We start from the raw sequence: 12,085 nt of genomic DNA, 5'->3' as shown, positions 1-12,085 counted from the left end.
GAAAAATAATTAATATTTATAATGATAATTTTTTTTCCCACCTGAAAAATATTTTCCTTAATATCTTACAGTATCTTGTTTTAAATAAAAAGTCACCGTAAACGCAACATTACCTCACAAGCTTATTTCTTTGTGTTTTCTACACAATGCAATGACATGGTGTCTACAACATTATGAATAGCATTAAGAGTCCTTCACCTTTGACCTCTCTTGGTACTGCAACTTATGCCCTTCCTTCCCGTGACACCACTCTTCTGTGTACCAGGTACATGAGATTGGACTGTTTAGTGATACTTTTTTTGAAATTTGTCCTCAACTTAATACACACCAGTAAAAGTTTTGACTTTGTTGTTTTGGCTCTGGTATCAGTAGTACACCGAAAGGTCAACTTACAGTCTTTAAAATTTTGTCCACATCTTAATTTATCATAGACATTGATCTTTGACCCTTAGACCCTTAAATAGCTTAAGGGCCTTTCTTTGATCAGTAGCCTCCTCTGTGGCAAGTTTGAGAATAGAAGACCAAATGGTATTCTTAAATACATGTATTGTTTCGGCAACATTGGTCAAATCTATCTCTACGTAACTATAATATTATGCCTTGTAGCATACTTAAGACTGGAAAGTCAAATAAAACTTAACTAGTATATATTGTGTTCACAACCTTGTTTTGGGAGCAATATTTAAAGGTATACACATTTTCATCAAGAATTAAACAAATCAAACAGATCCCGAAAAATATCAAATTTTATTCTGATATATTTACATTCATCAGTTATTTCCCTTTTATAAACTGTTTTTCATGCATCAAGGTAACGCAAAGTAACAAAGATCTTACATGACGTCACATTACTCATTGTTTGAGAGATAGGTTTAAAATAACTTTAAGGTCAAGATCTAGTAAATGAAGAGTGCCTACAGATTTCTCAAATTTGAGAAACAAATTCCTTTAATAATATATTACAATTGTAGCTAAATAAATTGAGGTGTATCGGGGCATAATATTTAGAAAAACGGAACGAAAAAACATATTTTAAACTGCCCTTTTCAATGAAAAATGAAGAAAATCAGGAATAAAAATGGGAGTTTTCTCCATCTCAGACAAACAAAATGTATCAATATTGCCTACAGTCTCTCAGTAAACGGTTTTTCATATCTTCTTGACCTCTTCTTTAAAATGATATTAAATTGAATATAGGTATCGGGGTTCCTTTTGAAATGATTTCAAAATGAATTCCATGAAAATGTGTCATTTTCTACTTAATTCTGTTATAGCCGTAAAATATGGGAAAAAATAAAATTAAATCAATTATGACGTCATAATGGATCTAGCACCAAAAGACAGACTAAACTCATTTACTAGATCTTTACCTTAATATATCAAGTAGAACACCAAAAAATAGAATTGCTTCTTGTTTTTATTGCGTCATATATTACATAAGATCTGTAGACAAATATTGCGCTAACGCAATATGCATATTATTTCGTGTGATTAATGTCGTACTGAAAATAAAAAAAATATCAATGTTTAATATTCACAAATAAACGACAGAGAAAATCAAATGAATTACACATGTAAGAATGAAGTGATCATAGCCTAATTCACCCCCTACTTGCAGTAACTGTGTAGTGTTACGTATGTTCAAGAAGCTTGGAAGTAACATATACTCAAATTTCTTAAGTTTCATATTTTGTTACAACTGAGGTATTGTTTGACTGTCTTTCATATTTGTGTTAACTGTATGTTGACACAACTTTGAATTATACTCAATCTCTCTTTTATGTAATATTTACAACTTTTCACGCCAAATTAAAGGAAAAATCCTCAACTGTTTTACAGAATATTTTTTCCTCTTCGATGTAATTTAAAAGTAGTAATATATAAACAAGTGTAACATTGTACATATCATGCTGGTAAATTCACCTTAACTTTCCTTTTTTGACGTATTCGTAATTCGTATTTTTGTTTTCAGAATATTTCAAATAGTCTGTATGCTGCATCTTTAATATCTGGTACATGTATATAAAAAATAAGAATTTAAGGGTTAAAAATATCACTTGGAGTGTATGTTAAGTTTCAAGCATGAATCAAGTTACCTTTTACTAAAAGCTTCCCACAAAACATCTAAAAATTACCATAAAATTACCCAATCTACATGTATCAATTCAAGCTTTAAGTACTCTTAAATCGAATTAAGTATGTTGTAAGTTTCCAGTATTCTCCAGTCTGGTTCTTATAATCATCAGATGATAGGCATAAAGGTTTTTCTTTTTCCTTCTCAAGGATTTGGCTCACAATATTACTAGTATAAAAAGTATTTTTTTAATATATTAAATTTAAGTAACCCTCGACTTATACTACGATATCGACTTATAGGCGAATTCGTCCTTGACACAGATTCCGTTATTTTTACCACAGTTTCCAGTCACTGTCTGGTTATTGTTTATACACGGTGACATCTCGGTCTCTGTAATATCAGTGTCTACAATTCCCCTTTGAACTTCACTTTCACAGTTTGTCTCATTCTGGAAGGACGTTAGCAACGTTGAATCTGATTGGTTAATAGGATTATTTTGTTTTACATCGCTTCTATGTAATGCATTCCCATTGGACGTTGGAGGTTGTTTAACAGAATTTCGTGTCCGTGACAAAAATGTCCGTGTCGTTCTGATACTTCCGGTCCGGTCAGTTATGTGCCGGCGCCAAACTTTTTTGAATTCCGCCTGCACCTGAAGATAGAAAGATGAACATAGCATGAAATCATAGCACGAAATAAGGACCCTGTCTTTGCAAAATTATAATAGTGCTTATTCGGATTGATACATTTTCTGTAATTTCTAATTACATCAAATAAAGATCTAGAACAAAAACTAAAAGACGGACTAGCTGCTGAAGCACATTATTTATTACCCGTTGCAGAGAAAATACAATCTTGTAAAAAGTTTTTCATAAATAACAATTGGTTTAACTTCAAAATCACACTAACAAAATTTTATATAATTCTCTCCTTACGGTTAGAGCGCATGATACAAAAGTTTTGAATAGAAGTCATTTTAAACTTACTGGAGTATGATTGGAAAGCTTAAGAAAATTTAGCATCAGATTTAAGAAGGCACAGTGCTTGGGCGGGGAACTAAGGGCATGGGATCCTCACGAAAATATTTTCATTCATAAATAAAAACTTTATTTTGTGGGAAAAGGGGGAATAATAAAAACTTTAACAAATCCTGGCTAATTATAATATAGACCATGCTAAAACCCTTTTTTGTGGAGAGGGTTCTATTCATTTGTTCTAAAAACTATCGATCTTTTCCACAAGTGAAATAAGGTTGATAATTTAACTCTATATAAAATTACTATAATGATAATAAACATTCATTCTTACCTCAGCGTTTAGGAAACAGAAAAGCATCGCTAGGATAAATCCCTAAAATAAAGATCAAAAGTCAGTGAGATTCGAAGTCAAAACAAGAGATTGGCCTAGTCTCACCTGAAATTTTTCTGAACAGTGTGTATGTTTTTTAAGGAATATCAACAGACAAGCATCCTGAAAGCCAAGGCATCTAAATCATACTAGTACTGTTAAACATGTTTATACCGAAGTATCAGGGATAAACAATTTCTTTTTTAAGAAATTCACAACAGTTTACAGATACTACAGAAACACAACTGTCAGCTTATTAGCTCGCCGAGACTTATGCTTTAATGAGAAAAATAGAATATCAATAGAGAGAAATAATCATTCAATTAATAACTTATTAATTAACTGTAACTGACTGACTGATTTTTTAAGCCCCCACCTCTTCCATCCATAAAAGAAATACACTTGCGAATATATAACTTGCAAGGTTGCAATATTGCTTATGAATGACCTCTGATCCCATATCATTAACAAAGGTCCATTTATGTGCAGAAATCCATGAAAGAAAAAATTTCGCGTAGTTTTTCGTAGTTACTTATCCCCAAGGCATAATTTCATGCAGGAATTTTACGCCAAAAGGCTGTTGTACAAGGCTAATATCCTAAAATCATTCAAAAGTGGGAGCAGAGGAAGTAATTGATTTTACTTATTAATGTAAACATGATATCTTTTTTTTTCTAAACCTCCAACTGAACGCTGATGCAAACCATAAAAATAACGTCGTCAAATATTTATTGGTAAATATAGGAAAGGATGTAAAGTGGATTCGAACCTCACAGATTTTACAGTAATGTACATGTATAATTTAGTATTTGTATATCAAGATCTAGAAGAGTAATTTTTCGCATTATTATACTATCTAGCACTCAGCTTTTTCTGTTACACAAATTGGTTTCGTACTTTACCTGGAAGGAGTTGAAGAACAATTCCGACCACCACAAGATGAAGTACATCAATGACTTTTCATCCAGATAGCCAAAGCTTGACATGAGGTAATTTACAGAGTATATGATGTAATAAACCCCAAACAGGGGAATAAGGATCAGCGTGGATTTAGCCAAGCGTCTGAAAAACAAAGACGAATCATCAACTGAATGTTTATCACGAGCTTTTTAGAAACCATTTAAAGGAAAGAAATTGATACCGTCATCAGCTTAAAAAATAAAAAGCTACCTAAAATTCTACGAATGCTTGTCCAAATCCATAAAAATCTACTTTACATTCGTATGTTTGTACATATGCAACTACTATGGCGAGTTTATTAGAGATTGGATAAATTTTCAGTTTAATCTAATCAATATTAATGTTCACAAAGAATTTTGTTTTATGAAGGCCGGTGATAAAATCCCAAAATAAGTTTCCCTCAAATATCAATAAACAACACATTTCTCTTTCTGTTGTTTCGTTTTATGAGCATATCTTTTTCTTTTTTTTTTTTACAATATTCAAAATGTAATAAAAAAGAAAGCGTCGTGTATTGTGATATTTATGAAAACGTACATGAAGTATCTTTAATTCCAAAGGCCAATTTTATAGTTATGTTTTAACAATAGTCATCTATGCAATGAAGAAAAAAAGACTTGGCTTTAAATACAGTATATTTAATACATAAAGATTTATAAATGTGAATATCTTTTGATTAGATTACAAAATATACAACATAAGAAACTATACACCAAGCATGCTTAAATTCGATTTCCACTGAAGACAATACTCATTTATTAATAAGCTATAACACAAAAACCAAATCTACATGCATATAATTTTATACTTTAATATACTAGTAATCCAAATGAATCTACTTCCGGTGGACTGCGCATCCAGGTCAAAGTTCAATTTGACTGGATACATATTTTAAAGCGCCTTTATGATGGTCTGCAGACATATGCAATGATTGTGGCTTTAAAGTAAAGATGTTGAGAACATTTGACCGAGAAATCTTAACGCCTTGACTTAAGCAAAAGTTAACATCAGGCCCGTAGAACGCCGGGAGGGGGGGTGTTGTCCCCCTTTTTTTCTGAGTATAGTTTTTGCCATAGTAAATTTTCCTTTAGATGCTGGTTGCCCCCCCCCCCCCCCCACTTTTTGATGTTGTAAGGTTGAGCACAGGCAAATTTCAGAATTTGGACAGTAAATTAGCTTTTTTTTTTTGCTTGTCAGATAATTTTGGGAAGTTGCCCCCCCCCCTCCCCCACTTTTGAAACCGTTGCTACAGGCCTGATTACATGAAATTTAGATCCTGTTGTAACGAAAAATTCCCTGTATGATACCACTGTTATGTATATTCTTGTCACCACAGCATTTAAGAAAACAAGGATGCATCATCTACACCTATCAAACAACATACACCTACATGATATACACATGTTAAACATACATGTACCTCTGAACTAAATTTTTGATGAACCACCGAGTGAAAATATCATAGTCCAAGAATGTAGACAAATTCGCACATTAGTCTGGTTCATTTCAAACTTAAAAGGGCAAAATAAAAACTTGATGAGACTGTAGCCCAACTGATTTTCATTTATATATTTGCATGCACATGTAGCAATAAGATTCGAGAACCTTTCTTGAGATTTAAGCATTTATTTATCGAGTTTCACTTCAGTGGCGGATTCAAGGTGTGTGGGAGTTCAGGACCCCCCCCCCCCCCCCCCCGCTCCATGAGTCAGACTAGTCATTAAAAGTAAAAATAAAAAAAAAATAAACCCAAACCAAACAAACCAAAACACAAACAAACAAAAAACAAACATTTGTTTAAATAAAACAAGAGGCCCATGGGCCACAACGCTCCCCTGAATAACTTTAACCCTGCTGTTCTTCTACAGACTTTCTACCTTGTAATACTTATTGTGGCCCTGCCCTACCCCCGGGGTTATGATTTTGACAATCTAGAATCTACGCTACCCCAGGATGCTTTCACGTATGAATTCAGCTTTTCTGGGCCAGTGGTTCTTGAGGAGAAGATTTAAATTTTAAAGATTTTTCCGATATATTTCAATGTAAAACTTGGATTCCCTATTGTGGCCCCGCCCTACCCCCGGGGGTCATGATTTGAACAATTTAGAATCTACACTACCCCAGAATGATCCCACATGAGTTTCAGCTTTTCTGGTCCAGTGGTTCTTGTGGAGAAGATTTTATAAAAAAATTTCCTATATATTTCTATGTAAAAATGGATTCCCTGTTGTGGACCAGCCCTACCCCCGGGGGTCATGATTTGAACAATTTAGAATCTGCACTACCCCAGGATGCTTCAACATAAGTATAAGCTTTTCTGGGACAGTGGTTTTTGAGGAGAAAATATTTAAAGATTTTTTTCATATATATTTAATGTAAAACTTGGATTCCCTATTGTGGCCACGCCCTACCCCCGGGGGTCATGATTTTAAAATTTTAAAATCCGGGCTACACTATTCCAGGATGCTTCCACATAAGTTTCAGCTTTACTGGCTTTACTGAAGATTTTTTAATGACCCCCACCCTATTTTTGTCTTTTAATGATTATCTCCATTGAAAGAGGGCTTGGCCCTTCATTTTAATGATTTAAATTCCCCTTCACCCAAGGATGCTTTGTACCAACTTGGCCCAGTGGTTCTTGAGAAGAAGTTAAAATGTGAAAAGTTTACAGACGGACGGACGACGGACAACGGGTGATCAGAAAAGCTCACTTGAGTTTTCAGCTCAGGTGAGCTAAAAAGGAAAATTAAAAGTATAATTCGACTTATATATATAGACTCATGAAAACATTCTTATGGATTAATTATAGATACATACAGAATTATGTATCGTGATGTAGTCAACTTATTGAGCCTAAAACTGCAGCATATAGCAATCGAAAGATTGTTTACAGATATACATACATACAGACAGACAGATAGAGGGTGACATTACATCTTACCAACAGAAGCTGTTCTGGTTTTCAACCAATATGAGTATAGATACAGATATATTCAATTCACTGGGGCGAACAAATACTAATGTAACATTGTCTCCAGCTATACTGTTATTTTACAGGTCCACTAACCATTACACGTGCACATACAAATATTTTTCAGGCGATAGGTAACGCTAGACACTTAGTATTAAAACACCTAACTTCCTATTTACTAAAAAAATATCCAACATCCTGTTTACCTGATCATGTGACCGTCAATGTGACTAAAATAGAAATAAGATGGAGAGGTAACATTCTATAACAACCATCAAACGAAATCAAAGAGGATAATTAAAATTCACAATAAAAAAGAGTCTTCTGAAACAAAATAAATTAATGGAAGCGATTTTAGGATATATTCCACATTAAAGGATTCTAGATGCTATAAGAAGGCAAACTGGTGGTCGTAGAACAATAGGTTTCCAGCCATTTTAAATCATATCATTTCTGAGATATACACACCTGTAACGGAAGCTGTTTGTCTGATGCCCGGATGATGCATGGAGTTTGGTGAATAATATTCGCACGATGTTAATGAAAATAATAAACTGTATCTAAAAAAAATTCTACATGTCATATGCATCAAGAATAAAAAGTTCTACATTTCATTAAGAACAAAAAGTTCTACATTTCATTAAGAATAAACAGTTCTACATGTCATCAAGAATAAAAAGTTCCATATTCATCAAGAATATTTTCACTTTTCAGTCAACATTTTAAGTCATACAATGTACAATAGATAGTTTTCAGTAGGCCCAAATTAGCAAGAGTTATTTCCCGTTGGCCGCCATACAATAAAAGATTTTTTTTAAGTTTGACAAACAAATGCTTTTCTAGAATAAACTGAAATGATAAGTTTATACATATTGGTATACATTTGAAAATTTACCAGAACTGTGGCTGTTATTGGTCCGTATATAATGAACGTGATCAGCTTATTCTTCTGAATATTCCAACAGCTGGAAATGAAAATAAAAATCTGTAATCGTCAGCTAGATCTCCTATTGTTATTTACTAGTATATTGTTATATTTGTCAGTAAAATGATTAATGATCGTGTCTTCAAAATTATAAGGGTTTATTGGAATATTAAGGAATCTATGTATAGAGTTTTGATGACCATCAAGCAAAAACGTTTTCAATGGTGGAAACCATAACCGATCGATTAACCATCCAACAAACTCATGTTGCAGTATTAAGTGTCAAATGTCTGCAAGCAGGGTATAATAGATAATTATCCCTGATATTTATCTCGCTCATGTGAAAAAGGTCTAATTTAAAAATATCGATCAATTTAATTTACAATTTTTGATATTTAGGACCAAAAGCAAGATTTATTCAATCCAGTGTTTGTATTTTGTATACTCACAGTTCATTGAATTCAAAGATCCGCACAAGAACCCAAGGCAGAACAAAACTTAATGGAAATACTGTAAATGGATACAAGGGGAATTAAATAAACATAAATTTGTTGTAAAATAACATTTGATCACGCTTTATATTTTTAAATATAACTGAATCTGAAAATAACTTTTTGTCATGACTGAATCTATCCGGCAATTACTGAATCTAACTGAGAATAACATTTGATAATTACGGAATCTAGTCTGCAAATACTGAATCTGACAGAAAATAACATTTGACCATTACTGAATATTTGAATAAAAATTGATCATTATTACTGAATCTAACTGTGAATAACGTTTAATCATTACTGAATCTTACTGAGAATAACATTTGATCATTACTGAATTTTACAGCGAATAATGTTTGTTACTGATATGGCTAAGAATAACATTATATTGATCATTACTGAATCTGAGAATAACATTTGACCATTATGAATCTAACTGAGAAATATTTTATCGCTGCTCAATCTAACTGAGAATAACTGTATCTAATCAGAAATAATACTTGTTCATTATTGAATCTGACAATAACATTTGATCATTACTGGATCAAATCTAAAAAAAAAAATCGATCTTTACTAAATTGAATCAGAAAGTAAAATTGATTATTAAAGAATGTAATTAACTGTTGATCATTGCTAAATATAATCAGATATAATGTTCGACCATTAATGAATTTGACCAAAACTAAAATTTGATCATGACTAAAACTAATCAGAAATTAGATGTGATAATAATATTATTAAATCTCAAGAAACGACATTGGATAATTTCTGAATTTTATGTCAAATAAGATTTGATAATTAATGAATCAATAAGAATTAACAATTGACCAACGCGTCTAAAAACATTTAAAATATTTGATCATTACTTAACATATTTATAAATAATAACATTCGATCTTTTCTCAAACTTATTAAAAATAACGTTCGATCTTTAGTCAATCTAATTAGAAATAACATTTGATCATTACTGAATCTAATAATAAATTATATTTGATCATCTCTGAATTTAATAACAGGTATATATAACATGTTATAACAACGTCGTTTTGATCATCACTTAATCTAATTAAAAATAACAGTTGATCATTTTTTAAAATGTCATATTTAAAAAAAAAACAAACAAACAAACAGAAAACCCCCCCAGAAAAAACAGAGAAAAAAACAACAAAACAAAACAAAAAACCCCCCAAAACAAAACAAAACAAAACAAAAAAGCAAACAAAAACAAAAAAGAACGAAATAAAACAAAATCAGAGTCGAAGTGAAATGAGAGAGAAAAAGGATGGGACAGAAACGAATTCAGTTAACCACAACTAAGATTGCATGGAACTCTATAAAATCTCTAGAAAATTATAAATTAGCCATACTTACACCATCCCAGTAACATGAACCATTTTGTTCTGTTTTTCTCCGTGAAAACAGAGACAGATATCAGAATCTGAAGATACAGCGCCTCCACAAATATCCACATATAGCTAGCGGCCAATGTATAGTTATACAGAGAGAAAAATAGCCGACACTCCCAATGCTGAAACCAAAAAATGTAATTAAAGTGCCTCCACAAAAATCCACATATAGCTAGCGGCCAATGTATAGTTATACAGAGAGAAAAATAGCCGACACTCCCAATGCTGAAATCAAAAAATGTAATTGATATCCACATATAGCTAGAGGCAAATGTATAGTTATACAGAGTGAAAAATAACCAAAACACCCCCAATGCTGAAATCAAAAAATACAATTGATATCCACATATAGCTAGCGGTCAATGTATAGTTATACAGAGTGAAAAATAACCGACACTCCCAATGCTGAAATCAAAAAATGTAATTGATATCCACATATAGCTAGTGGCCAATGTATGGTTATACAGAGTGAAAAATAGCCGACACTCTCAATGCTGAAATCAGAAAATGTAATTGATATCCACATATAGGTAGTGGCCAATGTATAGTTATACAGAGTGAAAAATAGCCGACACTCCCAATGCTGAAATCAGAAAATGTAATTGATATCCACATATAGCTAGTGGCCAATGTATAGTTATACAGAGTGAAAAATAGCCGGCACTCCCAATGCTGAAATCAAAAAACATAATTAAAGTGCCTCCACAAATATCCCCATATAGCTAGCGGCCAATGTATAGTTATACAGAGTGAAAAATAACCGACACTCCCAGAGCTGAAATCAGAAAATGTAACTGATATCCACATATAGCTAGTGGCCAATGTATAGTTATACAGAGAGAAAAATAGCCGACACTCCCAGAGCTGAAATCAGAAAATGTAATTGATATCCACATATAGCTAGTGGCCAATGTATAGTTATACAGAGTGAAAAATAACCGACACTCCCAATGCTGAAATCAGAAAATGTAATTGATATCCACATATAGGTAGTGGCCAATGTATAGTTATACAGAGTGATAAATAGCCGACACTCCCAATGCTGAAATCAAAAAATGTAATTGATGTCCACATATAGCTAGTGGCCAATGTATGGTTATATAGAGTGAAAAATAGCCGACACTCCCAGTGCTGAAATCAGAAAATGTAATTGATATCCACATATAGCTAGTGGCCAATGTATAATTATACAGAGTGATAAATAGCCGACACTCCCAATGCTGAAATCAAAAAACATAATTAAAGTTCCTCCACAAATATCCACATATAGCTAGCGGCCAATGTATAGTTATACAGACAGAAAAATAGCCGGCACTCCCAATGCTGAAATCAAAAAAACATAATTAAAGTGCCTCCACAAATATTCACATATAGCTAGCGGCCAATGTATAGTTTATACAGAGTGAAAATAGCCGGCACTCCAAATGCTGAAATCAAAAAAACGTAATTAAAGTGCCTCCACAATTATCCACATATAGCTAGCCTAGCGGCCAATGTATAGTTATACAGAGTGAAAAATAACCGACACTCCCAATGCTGAAATCGAAAAAATGTAATTAAAGTGCCTCCACAAATATCCACATATAGCTAGCAGCCAATATATAGTTATTCAGAGTGAAAAATAACCGACACTCACAACGCTGAAATAAAAAAAAAAATTAATTAAAGTGTTTCCACAAATATCCACATATAGCTGGAGGCTATTGTATAGTTATACAGAGTGAAAAATAGCCGACACTCCCAATGCTGAAATCAAACAAGAAGCCCAAGAGCCTTGAATCGCTCTTCTGTTAGACTGTACAACCTACCACTTCTATTTGAAGCCTCTAAGTATCCTGTATACATGTATTTATATAAAGCCTTGAAATTCCAAAGGTTGGTCATCTTGACCTACATTTTAGATGA

At 32.7% G+C, this 12,085-nt stretch overlaps 2 protein-coding genes across 3 annotated transcripts in view; one reads left to right on the top strand and one right to left on the bottom strand.

Annotated features, from left to right (window-relative positions):
* LOC133202179 (uncharacterized) overlaps positions 1-12,085 on the top strand; it is a 392,144-nt gene that overhangs the window by 97,213 nt on the left and 282,846 nt on the right. The gene's annotated exons all lie outside the window — the stretch shown is intronic.
* Positions 734-12,085, bottom strand: part of LOC133202181 (secretin receptor-like) — a 65,015-nt gene continuing 53,663 nt past the window's right edge. The window contains exons 8-15 of one of the 2 annotated variants that reach the window (XM_061337955.1): positions 10,146-10,302; positions 8,730-8,790; positions 8,251-8,320; positions 7,824-7,915; positions 7,562-7,585; positions 4,327-4,486; positions 3,386-3,427; positions 734-2,729 (exon numbers count right to left, since the gene is read on the bottom strand). In XM_061337955.1, coding sequence (XP_061193939.1) covers positions 2,358-2,729; positions 3,386-3,427; positions 4,327-4,486; positions 7,562-7,585; positions 7,824-7,915; positions 8,251-8,320; positions 8,730-8,790; positions 10,146-10,302 — 978 coding nt within the window. In that variant the 3' untranslated portion in view covers positions 734-2,357. The remainder of the gene's footprint in view (positions 2,730-3,385; positions 3,428-4,326; positions 4,487-7,561; positions 7,586-7,823; positions 7,916-8,250; positions 8,321-8,729; positions 8,791-10,145; positions 10,303-12,085) is intronic. The other variant, XM_061337956.1, reaches the window with a different exon arrangement.

Source organism: Saccostrea echinata, unplaced genomic scaffold (genome assembly GCF_033153115.1).
Source record: "Saccostrea echinata isolate AGI-Se365-2 ecotype Australia unplaced genomic scaffold, CSIRO_AGI_Sech_v1 ptg000046l, whole genome shotgun sequence".
Taxonomy (NCBI): Eukaryota; Metazoa; Mollusca; class Bivalvia; order Ostreida; family Ostreidae; genus Saccostrea; species Saccostrea echinata.
Note: the sequence above shows the minus strand (reverse complement) of the source record. Positions and strands in the feature narration are given on the sequence as shown.